At 37.3% G+C, this 16169-nt stretch overlaps 1 protein-coding gene across 1 annotated transcript in view; it reads right to left on the reverse strand.

Annotated features, from left to right (window-relative positions):
• Window positions 1–16169, reverse strand: part of GALNTL6 (polypeptide N-acetylgalactosaminyltransferase like 6) — a 1204077-nt gene that overhangs the window by 127479 nt on the left and 1060429 nt on the right. Inside the window, exon 7 of the mRNA XM_047854813.1 lies at window positions 6049–6166. Coding sequence (XP_047710769.1) covers window positions 6049–6166 — 118 coding nt within the window. The remainder of the gene's footprint in view (window positions 1–6048; window positions 6167–16169) is intronic.

Here is a 16169-nt window from a genome sequence, read left to right on the forward strand (position 1 = left end):
CCTCACCTTAGACCCGAACTGAATAAGTGAGCAAGTTACCTCTGGACAAGGGTAGAAACACACCACCTCTGTTGCCCGAGCTTTTCTCTTATTAGACTGAAAGTTTTTGACAGCAAGGACTGAATCTCTGTTCAATCAATTCAACGTATTAACCTTCAATCTCCATTCCTTCTGCAAACGTATTAAATGGTGTTCCTATTATGGCGAAGCTGCATGGAATAGGGGTTACGCTGAATACACCTGGAATCCCTTGCTCCCAATAGAGAGCTTACATGCTTACCTACAGGGCAGTGCCTTTCTTCCCAAATGTGATTATGCTAGTTGAACAAAAAATTGTAATTGCGTAATTTCATTAAATACCACTTAGACTGATGAAATACGGCTATGAAAACAGAAAGAATTGTTGTTCATGCCAAAACTAATTTGAGGAGTTTGAAAGGATTGAGTTGTTATTTAAAAAATTTGCTGTCATATTAGGTATGGACAAAGTAACAATAAAAGATTGGGCAAAATCATGAAAAATTTAAAAGGATTCTGTTACCATATTAAGATAGCTTCCAAGTGTCTTTAAGTTCTCATTCCACTGGAAAGAAACCAAACTGGAACTCACAGCAAATGCAGTATGGGTATCATTCTTGGATCTCTACTTTTATTCCAATCTATGCACCCAAATGCAGAAGAAAAAGCTTTAGTCTCTCTTGCATTAGAAGCCTGGCAAATAAATATACATTTATATGTTTTACTTTAGAGGGAATTCTTATGAGTTTTTTTTAAGTTTATTTATTTATTTTGAGAGAGAGAGAGAGAAAGCACCAACAAGGGAGGGACAGAGAGAGAGGAGAGAGCAAGAATCCCAAGGAGGCTCTGCAATGCCAGCATGGAGCCTGATGTGGGGCTTGAACCTATGAACTCATGGCCTAAGCCAAAGTTGGACCCTTAACCATCTGAGCCGCCCAGGTGCCCCTAGAGGGAATTTTAAATGTAGTTGTTTGTGCTTTCCTGCTTTGATATTTGTTTTTCATGGAAGAAATACTCATCTAAGTTGTACGTGATCCAAGGACTTCTACTGGGCCACCTTTGCCTTTTTCTGCAGAGTCTAGCTTGCATGGTACATAGACTCATGGTGCAGGTTGCTGATTCATATTTGTAGAGAGAACAAGCTAATATCTCAGGAACAGACTAAAGTCTGACTGGTTAGTTAAAATCTCTGTAATAAATAGGGGTAGAAATGGAAGTATGAGTTTCTATCTTCTGGAAAGGAAAGAAAATCACTAGTTAAGTTGGTTTACTGTGTAGATTCAGACAGGTGAGGCAGATAATTGATGAAAACTCTCATGGGTTATGATTCAGAACATTCATTTGATTTGTGTGGTAGTTAGGAGAACTGAATTTTTAGGAGAGGCAAATAAAGCAACTTGGGGAATAAAAGAATGTGGATATAGGTTGAAAGAGGAGAAAGAATATAGCACAGGAGGCTAGCAAACAGGCTATTGCATATGTCCCGAATTATTACTGTGATATGGAAATAAAATATATTCCAAATAATACTGATGATGAGTAATTGTGTTGAGTTAATTCTCTAGGCTGCTACTGGAAAGTAAGCTCCACCGGAATGAGAATCTTCTCACATTTATCTTTGCATCTCAAGTTTAGCCCAGAGGTGGCACATTATAATTAATAAATAAATATCTGTTGAATGAATTCAGGACTGAAAAGAGCTGAAAGGTTATGAGACGAATGATATCCCTAAATGCCTGAATCTTACACTCAACACATAGGAAGGATGACAGTACATAACAAAGGTGATTCTGTGGCATGTTGTCCCTTAAGAGAGGTTTTGAAAAGGTCGTGGGGGTTCCCAGGTTTGTCAGATTCATTCTCGGACGTAGGGTAGCCGTAGTCATCTCATCTGGAGGCTTGCATGTTTCTGCATAGCTGAGGCTCGTGGCCAAGGGCTCATGCCATACTCTAGATGCCCAAGAAATACTGGGTCCATGTGGGACCATGTTGATAAGCCCCTGGGGGTGGAAAAGGGCAGCCCAACCCAAATTTAATGCCCTCCTACCTGGTTCTAAGCATTATATCTCATGCCAGAGAATGGGTGAAATGGAGCCTAAATTTCTTGTGGGTGCCTACTTGGTGTGTGCTGCTCAGTTTTATTTTCTGAAAAGAGTTTTCCGGAATCGAAGGACATATCTTTTGGAAATGCTAACATTTGGACTTTGGTCTTTGGGGAATGGATGTAAAAATGCACTCTGAAAAATCAGAGAGTCATAATGGTTTACTATTATTTCAATAACTTAAATGGTAGACGGCATTTAAAGGTGTGGGTTATCTCTTTTATGCCACACTGTGCTGTCTGTTGTGGTTTCCTCTTTGTTTCCAGGTGCGATTCCAAGTTGAGTACCTGGAGCTAGTCCCGGAATAAATTAGATGCCCAATAAAAGCTTGTTGAATGACTGACTGCCACTTTCCCCTCCCTAGCAGCTGGCTAACCTAGCAACATTTGAAAGACGGCTGGATAATTCTGGGCCATGCAGGAGTTCAGATTCATTCTGAAAGAGACTGAAGACTAGGCAGACAGATCATTTCCCCAGAAAGCTCTTTTCCTCAACTGCCTCCTGAAAATTACACTTGTGTTGGCTTTTCTGTTATGGGATGAAATCCACTGATCTACTCAGATGTTAGAAAAAGGAAGAGATTTACAGAGAAAGAAAATTGAGGAGCACTCTTAACCAGAGGCTGTTTGACCAGAAACCAAGCCCTTAATATGAAGCAGGATTTTCTAGAAATAGTTTATTTAGTGATAGAGCCTTGCCATAAACTGTGGTGAAACGTTTCTTTGGTTAAGGAGCAAACAGCAAGCAATGATGCCTGATGATGACCATAGATAGAAATCTTTTGAATCAGAGCATTTGAATCTACACTTAAAACAATTTCTTTATTACAATGTGAGATAGACAAGTAAACTCTTAGTGATCCATACATACTTCCTGAATTTCAAGTGCTGCCCAGTGTAAACCTTACAGTGCTTTACCCTGCAAAATTAAACATAATGCAAATGTTTGGTTTTCTTTTCAATACCATTTCTCAGAGCTATGTGTGTATAATTCTTTTGATTCCTTTCCCATGGAGAAAATTCTTCTTGCTTCAATGCAAATTCTACCAAAGCCTGTTTAAGTTTGTCCCCCTCATGTTACAAATGCTAATAGGGAGGGACAGGAACCCCAAGGTCAGCACACAATAGCAAGAAGAATGAAGGGATATGTATGAAATGGGACCCTGTAAGAAATAGCTGTTGCCAAAGAATCTGTCATTCCAACCAAGCAACCTGGGGCAATTTAGTCCTGAACTTCCAGTGCTGTTGCCATGGTTTCTAGACAAAGACGACAGGGCTGCATTCCAATTATATCCTTCAGAATGACAGATAACTGAAAAATAGGAAATGGGGTAATAAAATCTCAGGTCACCCAGAAGAGGTGTGATAGATACAAGTGATACAGAAACGAAAGATGCAAGTCTACGTTTGTTAAAAAAAAAATGCCTTTTGATTAGAATGCAAATGTATATTACGCAAATCCTCCAGACTTTCCATAGGAATTTTATCCATCATCCAGCTCGTTATTCAGAGCCAGATACCTCCCACTTAATAGAAATGTTCATAATAACATTTTAAACTTGAAGAATCCATGAACTAACAGTATTTAAGCAAAATAAATCTCGATCAGTGAAAAGTAAAACGCATCTCTTGAATTCTGAAGATGTTGCAGCTACAGCAATGCCATTTTTTCCCCTTAATCTTGGGGTCAAATGTAATATTCGGTTTTTCCAGTTGAAGGTATTATTGCAAACGTTGCACCTAGCTTTGAGCCATATATGATAATCAATATTATTTTGCCAGGGTCAGCGGTAAGTTTACTGTCATGCTATTGACCATAATGAAGATACTCGCTTTTTCAGTGAGAGGAAACTAGATAGAAAATCAAAAGGTTCACAGCGAGGACTATGGTAGGACTGGTTCTGTATTCCCTGCAGTTAAGCAGAGATGGAGCATTTCAATTCCAAAGCAGCACTAGGTAATGTACATAATCTTTAAAGCTTAAAACAATTTGTAGTCTAAAGTTTTTAACATGTTAGGGGCACCTGGGTGGCTCGGTCAGTTAAGCATCAGACTATTTTGCCTTAGATCATGATCAAGCCCCACATCAGGCTCTGCACTGAGCATGGAACCTGCCTAAGATTCTCTCTCCCTCTTTCTCTTTCTGACCCTTTCCCCAGCTTGTCTCTCTCTCTCTCAAAATAAGTATTTAAAAAAAATCTTTAAAACATTAAGTCGCAGTTGTGGTTTTTTTTAAGTTTATTCATTTTGAGAGGGAGAGAGTGTACACGCACATGCACGCACGCACATGAGCAGGGAGGGGAGAGAGAAAGAATCCCCAGCAGGCTCTGTATTGTGAGCGTGGAGGCTGACGGGGGCTCGAACTCACAAACCCGTGAGATCAAGACCGGAGCCAAAATCAAGAGTCGGTCACTTAACCGACTGAGCCACCCAGGAACCCCAGTTTTTTTTTTTTGTAAAATGGAATAACACCAGCCTCTTAGAGATGTGACTTTAAATTGGATAATGTATATAAAGCATTTAGCTCAGCATCTGTCACATACCATTAAGTAAATGGAATAGGTACCGCTTCTATCATCATTAACTATTATACTACCTTATGCCATATACACAGTGATAAGTGTGCAGCTATTACTACAGCAGAGAAACAAACAAACAAAATTGGCAACTTGAAGGACTTAATAACACATATCTACAAAAAGGTCTTTAAAAAGTACCTCAGATATGAAATTAGATGGCTTCGAAAGACGGTGAAGAAAAACACGAATTTACTAAGCGGTCTTACAAGGATTACTGCCAGCAGAGTGAGATGGAAACTTCTAGATGTCCTGAAGCCTCCTGAGTTTCTCTTTAGGGATATTTATTTTCTGACACTTTGAGGACAATGTAACATTTTTGTTAACATATTGAAGATAGCCATTACAGTTTTATAAAGATCAGTTTTATCATTTTATTTCTATGTATAAATTTAGAGAGTTTGGCTGGATTCTTAAGCCTGACTTTTACTATTATTCAGTATACATTTTTTTTTTCTCAGCAAGAATTGGTTTGATTTTATTATGGGAGTAATTAGGAAAAATGTTTTATTTACTAAGAAACTTCTGTATGATAAACCTTACAAAATAAATCCATCTTCTGTATAAATAACGACAATCATAAAGAAAAAAAGAAAATGAAGTTTTTTTTTCCTTAATGAGACTGTTTTTGGGAAAAAAAATGCATCTTGGAAGTTTGGAGTACAACCTTTCACACAGTTTATTTTGCTTTGTTCTTCTGGTCTTCACGTGTTGTGGCAGATTTTTTTCATTCACAAACCCTAAAATTTGCATTCTGTCATATGTATGTACACATGATGTATGTAACATGTATGTATGTTATAAAGCATATAATTTTGCTGAGCGTTTATGGTCGAAGCAACTAGAGACCTCGGCAGTTTCAGAGAGAAATAAGTAAAAACATTCACCTATTATGGAATTCTATGAAGAAGAGCCTTAATTTGTTATTCATATTTTTAAGTTACTCTTCTGTTAACTGAAATTTTGGAATAACTGGTTATGATCAAAATATGAACCACTATTTCTAAAATAAATACAAAGGGAGAAAATTCCAATAATCCAATTTCTTTTGTTTCAATGTTTCACTCTGTGTGTTCTGTGGAAGGGATGCTTTGTTGGTGGAGCAGCAGGTCTATTGGCACACCAAGTCTCCTGCCTGCAAACGGGATTTTGAATGATTTCTTTCATGGCATGGTTACATCTCACTGAAACATCAGAGGGAAGCAGCTCTCTCATCCCAAAGCTGGCTTGGAAAGGTGACATATCTATTTTCGTTGTTATCTCACAATATAGGTCACGAAACAGAATGATGACTCTTTATGGGAATCATTGAAATTATGTAGACATAGTGCGAAGAGGGTCTTGGTAACTTACCTTAAAAGAGATTTCATATTGTTCTCCTCCCCAGATTTCTAAACCTGGGTCATAGCCACCCAACTCCCAAAACCACTTTCGATCCACAGCAAAGAGACCTCCAGCCATAACGGGAGACCTATGAAATGAAAAAAAAAAAAAATCTTTAAAGGACTAGGAATATTTGCTTGGAAAAAAATAAAAACAAACTTCAAGATAATGTTTCAGAAGTCAAACGCATGGTGCTTTTCAGCCCTGGTTTTCTGTCAATGGATCTAGGGTTCTCACTGGGTCTCTAATTGCTCTTGGAATCCTCATGAGCTTTAAATTTTGCACTTCAGGCTCTAATGCAATTAATGTCCTGTAGAGCCACATTTGCTCCGTATATTTATCATTAGAGGGAAATACACGACTGCTAGTGAATGATATATAGAGAAATATCACTTAATTTTATGTCTTTTCCTTAAATGAAAGGAATCTTGTACTGTCAGACAGATAAACGTATAGAAAACACTGTCATAGACAATATCTGAGATGCAATCTCTCAGTATGTATTCACCAAGAATTTACCATTAACAGGTCATGTCCCTTTTACAGACTATGAGATGATTAGTAGAATAAACAAATCAACCAGAATTAGTTATTTAATTAAGATGCCAAAGGTGGAATTTAAACTAGGTTTTTTTGGGATGCTTGGGTTAAGCATCTGACTCTTGATTTTGGCTCAGGTCATGATCTTGCGGCTCATGAGATTGAGCCCTGCCTCAATAAATAAATAATTTACTTAAACAAACAAACAAAGAAGCAAGCAAACTTTAAAAAATAAACTAGGTCTTTTTTTTTTTAAACGTTTTTATTTATTTTTGAGACAGAGAGAGACAGAGCATGAAGGGGGGAGGGGCAGACAGAGAAGGAGACACAGAATCGGAAGCAGGCTCCAGGCTCTGAGCCATCAGCCCAGAGCCCTATGCGGGGCTCGAACTTATGGACCGCGAGATCGTGACCTGAGCTGAAGTCGGACGCTTAACCAACTGCGCCACCCAGGCGCCCCTAGGTCTTTTCATTTTAATTATATTATTCTTTTTAGGCTTTCTCTGCCTTTCAAAGAAATATTCCTTTTGCTCAAGTAATAATTTTCAAGTATTCTATTCCTGTTAGGGCACACAGTAGTCCCGTTGCTATGTGATGAGATCATTCATAGTTATGGGTCCTGTCCTAAACTTTTTGCAGTTTAAAGGTAGAGCTAGTTGTTTTTTTTGTTGTTGTTTTTTTTTTTTTTGAGTCCTCAATACCTGCTGGGCTCTTGGCTAAAAGTTTTACCCAATTCCTTTGAACTAATCCTCCCTACAATCCTGTGAATATCATTCTCATGTATTGTTTTAAAGAAACAGGCAGAGAGAGGTAAGGAGCAGCAGTGCAAGCCTGAAGTTAGTGGTGGTTCTGGGGCTGGGCCAGGTCCTTTGATTTCAAAGCCTTTGAGTTCTTTACTGCAACTCTGTTTCTGTTTCAGTGTTTGGGGGCAAAGAGAGACAAGTACATAAAGGTGGATAGGAAACACTCAGAGAATGTCCCTATGCAGACAGACAAAGCAAATCTGTAAAAAACCACATTTCCAGGGGTGCCTGGGTGGCTCAGTCAGTTAAGTAACCGACTTCAGCTCAGGTCATGATCTCACAGTCCGTGAATTTGAGCCCCACATTAGGCTCTGTGCTGACAGCTCAGAGCCTGGAGCCTGCTTCGGATTCTGTGTCTCCCTCTCTCTCTGCCCCTCCCCTGCTCATGCTCTGTCTCTCTCTGTCTCAAAAATAAAAACATTTAAAAAAATTAAAAAAAAAAAACACATTTCCAATGTAGTTTTTGTGATAGTTTTGAAAAATTTTTGACACAAAGGATATTTATACGTAAGAGTACAAGGCATTAAATGTTGAAGATACACATTTTAAAATATGTATAAACACATGAGACACATCAACTGAAGGCCTGCTCTTGGTAATGTTTTTTGAGGCACTCCAACAACATCAACTTGAATTTGCGTGTTCTATATTTCAAAGGCTTTGTATGTGAAAATGGTATTTGGCCTGATTACTTCAGTTTAAGAGTATTTTTTAATGTGTAGCCTCTATGTGGCTAGAAAGATGGCAAGGCAGGAAAGGGGATTTATTATTCTACCCAAGAAAGTGAGCAGGATTAAGAAAAATAACACAAGGCATCTCATGCAATTTTTTATTTTGTTTGAAAGAAAAATCCTAGAACCAGATGTAACCTACTTTATCCCTCTCTCCAGCAGCCTAATCTTTTTCCAGTTTCCATGCACCGAATTTCAGAGCGGAATTACAACTGTAGCTGGATAAGATGAGGACTGTAACATGTACCGAGCGCAGTTCCCCTGTGAACTCGCCACCAGTGTAACTCCGCTTCTGCAGAGCTTGGGCATAAGTGACCAGCAATTCTCAATCCTATTCAAACTGAACCACAAATAGAAAACACCTCAAGTCAAACAAATATATTCTCATTTGATTGTGTAAAATAGGAGACCAAAGGGCATCAAAATTTACACTGGGCAGAATGAACCTCAAAACTAGAATTCTCCTAGATCTGGAATTATAGATACTAGCAAGGGAAAGTCCTATGTTGCTTTTTTGTTTGTATGCATGTATTATAATTCGTTGGAAACACAGCATCTTGTTTTCTTAAAAAAAAAAAAAAACATGTAGTGTATTCTAGGTACATTTTATTTAGAATATCTAAATTCTAAAATTCTATTAATTTTAGATATAATAAAGTAGATTCAAATGGATCCTTTTTGCCTTCATTGATGTTTTTACCAAGCTCCAAATAAATTAATGTCTTCTATCTTCATTAGTGTGAATGACTGGTAAGAAACCAACTTTTCATTTATGTATGTATTTACTCACAGTTGTCCATTAATCTTTTAATTAGCTTTAAATTTTTAACAGCTTAATTGAAGTATAGTTGAGATACAGAATATTGCATGTATTTTAAGTCTACAGTTTGATAAGTTTTGACTTAGACTCCTGTGCAGCTATAACTACATTCAAGATTATGAACATATTAGCCTTCCTTCCAAATTTTCTTGTAATTCCTCCCTTCTGACCTTGTCATTCTTTTTGTCTAGGCCATCACTGATCTACTGTTACTATAGTTTAGTTTGCAGTTGCTAGAATCTAATATACATGTCATCATAAAATTTGTATTCTTTTTCTGGGCCTGGCTTCTTTTATTTGGTATCATTATTTTTAGATTCACCTATGTTTAGCATGTATTAATAGTTCACCACTTTTTTTGTATTGCTGAGTATTATTCCATTTGCACAAATATACCACAGTTTGATTATTCATTCACTTACTGATGGACATTTGGGTTGTGTCCAGTTTTGAGCTGTTACAAACAAAGCTGCTATGAATTTTGTTTACTAATCTTTGTGTATAGGATATAGGCTTTCATTTCTCTCTGGAGGAGATGCCTAGGAGTGGAATAACTAGATCATCTGGTGGGCATATTTAACTTTCAAAGAAACGGTCACTTTTCCGAAGTGGTTGTACCCTTTTATATTCCCAACAGTAGTGTTTGAGTTCCAGTTGCTATGCCTTCTTACCGATACTTCATACGGGCAGTCTTGGAAGTTCAGTCATTATGATTGGGATATCATGGTATCTCAGTGTGGTTTTGTTTTGCATTTCCATGGTGATTAATGCTGTTGAGCATATTTGTGTCCCTTCTCTCATCTGCCTTGTCAGTCTGCCTAGAGGTTTACCAATTTTATTGATCTGCTTAAAGAACCAGCTTTTGGTTTCATTGATTTTTCTCTGTTGTTTTCACTTATATTTTATTGATTTCTTTTTAGTTCTTATTGTTTTAATCTTTTACTTACTTTGTGTTTAATTATCTCTTCTTTTTCTCATTCCTTAAGGTAAAAGTTAAGATCATTGACCTGAGAGCTTTTCTTTTTTCTAATATAGGTATTTAGTGCTATAAATCTCACCTAAGTACTCGTGTAGCAGAATCCCACAAAAAATCCCCCCCAAAAATATGCAGTGTTCTCATTTTCATTATGTTAAAAATACTTCCTAATTTCTCTTTTGTTTTCTTTCTTTGACCTATTTGTTATATACACATGTGTAATTTAGTTTCCAAATATTTCGGGATTTTTTGGCGTTTTTTTTTTTTTAATTGATTCTAATTTAATTTCATTGTGGTCAGATAAGATATTCTGTATGACTTGAATCCTTCCAAATTTATTCAGACTTTTTAATGGCTCAGAATATGGCTTATCTTGGTAAATGCTCCATGTGTATTTGACAAGGATGCATATTATGTTGCTGTTGAGTAGAGGGGTCTATACACATTTATTAGGTAAAGTTGGTTGGTAGTGTTATTCAAGTCGTGTATATTTTTACTGATTTTCTGTTTCCTTGTTCCATTAGTCACTGAGAGGGGGGTATTGCAATCTATGACTATAGTTTTGAATTTGTTTATTTCTTCACGATGTTCTATCAGTTTTTCGCTTCATGTATTTTGTAGTTCTGTTAATAAGGGCATAAATGTCTAAGATTTTTCTGTACTCTTGATGAGTTAACTTTAATCTTGTTATGAAATGACTTTAATAATCTCTGCTAATATTCTTTGCTTTGACATCTATTTTGTCTTGATTTTTTTTTTTTAATTTTTTTTTCAACGTTTATTTATTTTTGGGACAGAGAGAGACAGAGCATGAACGGGGGAGGGGCAGAGAGAGCGGGAGACACAGAATTGGAAACAGGCTCCAGGCTCTGAGCCATCAGCCCAGAGCCCGACGCGGGGCTCGAACTCACGGACCTCGAGATCGTGACCTGGCTGAAGTCGGACGCTTAACCGACTGCGCCACCCAGGCGCCCCTATTTTGTCTTGATGTTAACACTTCAGCTTCCTTTAGATTTATACTATCTAAACAGTAATATTTATTTATAACTTATATCTTTTTATTCTATTTTTAAAACTATTTGTGTCTTTATATTTAAGATTTTGTTGTCGTCGTTGTTGGCAGCACACAATTGCACCTTGCTGTTTTACAATCTCTGTCTTCTAACTGGGCTATTTAGATCACTTAGTTGTTTTTTTTTTTTTAGATTATTTACTTTTAATATGATTATTCACGTGGTTAAGCTTAAATCTATCAGCTTCTTTGTTTTCTATTTGTCCCATTTATTATTTCCTTTTCCATCTTTTGAGTCATTGAATATTTTTCATGATTCCACTATCTTTTTTGACTTAACAAAAACTCTGTGTGATTTTTTTTTTTACTTTGTGGTTGCTGTAGGGTTTATATCATATGTGTTTATTTTTGATCACGGTTTAGCTTTCAGCGATACTGTACCAGTGCACATATATGATAGAAATCTTTTCATAGAATGCGTTTATGTCTCTTCCCTTAACCTTTGTACTCTGTTGTCATACATTTTACTTTCCCATATGCTATAAATCCCACATTACATCAATATTATTTTAAGTATTGTCTTTTAAAAAGATTTAAAAATAAACTTTCACATATATGAACTTATATTATGAATACCATTTTTGTTTCCTTAATTCTTTTGTATGGACCCGTATTTCCAGCCTTGTATCTTTCTGCCTTGTATCTTTTTGCCTTGTATCTTTCTGCCTAAAAGACTTCCTTTAACATTTCTTGTAGTGGGAGTTTGATCTTTTGCATTTATGAAAACATCTTGTCATCTGCATGTTTTAAATTTATTTTTGAGAGAGAGAGACAGAGCGAGAGCAGGGAAGGGTCAGAGAGACAGGGAGAGAGAGACAGAGCATGAGGGGAGGGGCAGAGAGAGAAGGCAGCACAGAATCTGAAGCAGGCTCTGAATCTGAGCTGTCAGCACAGAACCCTACACGGGGCTCAAACTCCTGAACCACGGGACCATGACCTGAGCTGAAGTCTGACTCTTAAAAGACTGAGCCATCCAGGTGCTCCTCATCTGCATTTTTAAAGATACTTTTGTTGGCTATAGAACACTAGGTTAACAGCTTTTTTTCTCTCAATCCTCTAAAGACGTTGCTCATTCTCTTCTCATTTGCATTGTTTTCTGTAAGAAATATGTTATTTTTATCTTTGTTTCTCTGTACACAATAAGTTGGTGTTTTTTGGGTCGTGTGGGCTTGTTTGTTTGTTTGCCTGTCTAAGAGCTGCTCTATGTCATAGGATTGAGCTATTTTATTATGACATGACACACGCTATAGCTATAGAGTTTTCTTGGTAAAGTTACGTGTGCTTGGGATTACGTGAGTTTCTTGGATCTGCATGTATAGTTTTCATGAAATATGGACAATTCTTGAGCATTATTTCCTCCAGTATTCTTTCTGTTCCTACTTTTTGTCCATATCTTCCAGAGACTCGAATTTTATATTTTGTTCATTTCCATAACTTCTCTTTTTGTGTTTCAATTTTGGATATTTCCTATTGCTATATCTTCCAGTTTAATTTTTTTGTAATGTCTAATTTGCTTATAATCCCATCTAAAGCATTTTTAATCTTACACTTTTTTCCTCACCTTTAGGATTTTTATTTTGGTCTTTTTATACCTTACATGTCTCTGCTTAACTTTCTGAACATGTAGAATACTGTTATAGTTACGGTCTTAATGTCCTGTCTGTTGACTCTCAGTTGTTAGTTTCCATTGACTGAATTATTTACTCATTATGGGACATATACTGGTACTTCTTTGAATGGCTGGTAATTTTTTCTTTGGGTTCTAAAACTTTTACATTTTGGGGTGTTGGGTATTTTGGTATTCTTTTAAACATTTTGTTCTTGGGTGCAGTTACATTATTTGGAAATAGTTTAACCCTCTTGGGTTTTGTTCTTACAATTTATTAGGCAGGACTGGAGCAGTGCATAATATAGGACAAATTATTCACTACTTTTAAGACAAGACCTTCTGTGTGCTCTACTGAATGTCCTACAAATTACCAAACTTTTCAGTCTGGATGGTGAAAACAGACACTATTCTCAGACTTCTGCTTGTTCTGGGCACTGTTATTTCTGACTCTTTTGAATGTTCTTTTGCCCAGTCTTGGGTAGTTCCTTCACACACATGTTCCTATCATTACTCTGCTGAATGTTCAAAGGGTACAGATCTGTAGATCTCTAGAGCTCTCTGTGTAGCTCTCTTCTCATGGTGTTCTGCCCTTGACATTCCAGTTGGCCCATTTTCCCCAAATTCCCAGCTCTCTACCAACTTAGGCTGAGCCCTACCCGGGTTCGCCTTCCTTATACCATAACCTAAAAACACTCCAGTTGGGAAGCAGGGGCAATCATAGACCTCCCTTTATTATTTTCCATCTCTCAGGGATCACTGTCCTTCACTGCCAGATTGAAAATTCTGTAATTTCAGTTCTGTAATTACAGTTCTGTAATTGAGCATCTTAAAAATCACTGTTTCATGTATTTTATGTCTTTTTAGGTGGACGGGTCAATCTAACCCATATTACTCTATCTTGTCCCACTGTGAAAATCTGATTATCTATCCATTAATTTTTATTTTAAAACATTTAAAAATATTTATTTAATTATTTTGAATAGATAATACATTCACATATTTATAAACATTCTTGCTCCTACATCTATCTCCTGCCACTCTATTTTTCTCATCACAAACAACCACTATTATTTCCTGGATGTCCTTCCAGAGATATTTTACGCTCATCTAAGGAGGTACAACTATATCATTTTTTTCCTTCCTTTCCTATACAAATGATTGCACCCTACAAACAGTGTGCTTTTTACTTAATTTTAAAAATTCACCTAATTTTTAAAAGTTAGCTAATACGTTTAATGATCATGCTATATTGAAAAGACCTTCCTTGGTCTATTTTTTAAACATCTGCCCATCATTCCATTGTGCGTATATATATATTTCTGGAATTATATATCCTGGTTGGCCATAAAGAGTAAAAGTGTACAAACTTATTTACTTTCTCATGCCTGGAAGTTAAAAGTTCACATTAAGTTGTGTCCTAACCTGAAGCTTTAGCTCACATTCCATACCAGCCCAAGGCCAATGATTTAAGACCTAATAAAATAAAAGGTAGAGAAAAGTAGCAATCCTACTGAGAAATTACAGATCCATCATAAAGTAGCATATTCCAGGCTACAGATAACACTTGCTAGGGACATGTCATTATTAGGACAATATTTGGAGAGGAACTGTTGAAAAGTTTCGCAGGATAAATGATTTCAAAAAAGAAATGGAAAGAAAGGAGGTAAGGGATGGTTTTGACAAAGAAAGATGGTATACAAAGGCCCTGTGGTAGGAAGGAGCATAATAATAAGAAATGGAAGAAGGCCAGTCTTGCTGAAGCTGGAGCATGGGGGTAGGATACACACAGAGTACCCAGTGCCTACACAGAGTAGGTGCTAAAAATTCCCACATAGTAGTGAAACACAAGAAATTATTGATAAATGAGTATTTGTCCTTCCTCTTTGATCACCACAACCCTTCTCATTTCAAGCCCAGAGCAAGCCAGGACAGCAGCCTTCGTGCTCTGGGGGCTTGGAAAGAGGCAGCTGCTAAAAGATAAGAGCCCTTGTATTTTTAAGAGAATCTAAGCAGCCTGAAGAGATCCCAGAGAGGGAAGTGGGAGGCAGAATCTGTCAAGTCCTGCAGTGACAGAGGCAACCTCTTGCACTGTGAAGGTGCCGTGGGAGATGACAAGACCTCCCGGGTGGAACACATACGGCAGTTATATCCCATGAGCTGGGATTTGCACGAAATTAGCAGAACTGCTGATTTGAAGGAACCAAGTGGCTTGGGCCGTATGGATCTTGGTGGCAAACCTGTGAACGGACAGTTATGATCAGAAGGACGACTCTGACAACTTGGCTTAAATAAGATTCTAGAACCATTGCCCTCCCTGAAAACATGGGAACTTGCATGAGAAGAGAGAATGAATTTTCTACTAGTTTTGTGAAGGGGACGCAGAGTGGGAGTTACATGGCTCTGAGGAAAATGTAGTATTGTAATCTATTACGTTCCAGTGAGTTTGTGGACAGGAACTCATATGCCACCATGCAAATATGAGTTAACTAATGGGAGATGTTGTGCTGAGGTCAAGAAAGTTGTGCTCCTCACAGATTAAAGGTAAAATATTTTCATGTGTCAACATTATTTTCTCCTCTGAAGAAATGAAGAAGGGAAGTTCATTATTTTCAGCATGTTCTTATGCTTTCTGTTTTCCATGTTAAATATAGTGCTAATTACTTGAAACTCTCCCCACTGGTCCTGTTTCTCACAATTTTTCATTTGTTTATCTTCACGTTCCTTGATTTTTTTTAAATGTTTATTTATTTTTGAGAGAGAGACAGAGCACGAGCAGGGGAGGAGCAGAGAGAGGGAGACACAGAATCCGAAGCAGGCTCCAGGCTCCGAGCTGTCAGCACAGAGCCCGACGCGGGGCTGGAAACCACGAACCACGAGATCATGACCTGAACCGAAGTCTGATGTTTAACCGACTGAGCCACCCAGGTGACCCTCACGTTCCTTGATTTCTTACAAAATATTCATGCTGGTTTTGTTCCCCTCGTATGTTAACATACTGTAGACCTGTTCTAATGTGGTTTTATTTCATGCAACTTTTAACATATTAATGTACTTACTTTATGAGTGTTACTCATAAATCAGGTCTTAACGTTTGCTATTAAAAACCACACCTGTCCAGTGCTTGAGTGGCTGAGTTGATTAAGCTTTTGGCTTTTGATTTCGGCTCAGGTCATGATCTCACGGTTTGTGACTTCAAGACCTGTCTTGGGCTCTGCCCTGGCAGTGCAGAGCGTGCTTGGGATTCTCTTTCTCTCTCTCTCTCTCTCTCTCTGCCCCTTCCCCGGGCCTGTGAATGCTCTCTCTCTCTCTTAAAATAAATAAGTAAACTTAAAACAAAAAACACAGAAACATCTTTTGAAATTAACATAATCATGAAGGAACATGTTCCTGTTGCACATTCTTTATTCTTCAGGTTATGAAAATATAACTTTTGAATGCTTAATAGAAATCAATTTTCTATTTTATGTTAAGGCTATTGAACCAGATAATAGGTATGTTTCCTTTTTACCTATGGTAGACTAGTTTACTTTTCTACATCCA

The sequence above is a fragment of the Prionailurus viverrinus genome, chromosome B1 (genome assembly GCF_022837055.1).
Source record: "Prionailurus viverrinus isolate Anna chromosome B1, UM_Priviv_1.0, whole genome shotgun sequence".
NCBI lineage: Eukaryota > Metazoa > Chordata > Mammalia > Carnivora > Felidae > Prionailurus > Prionailurus viverrinus.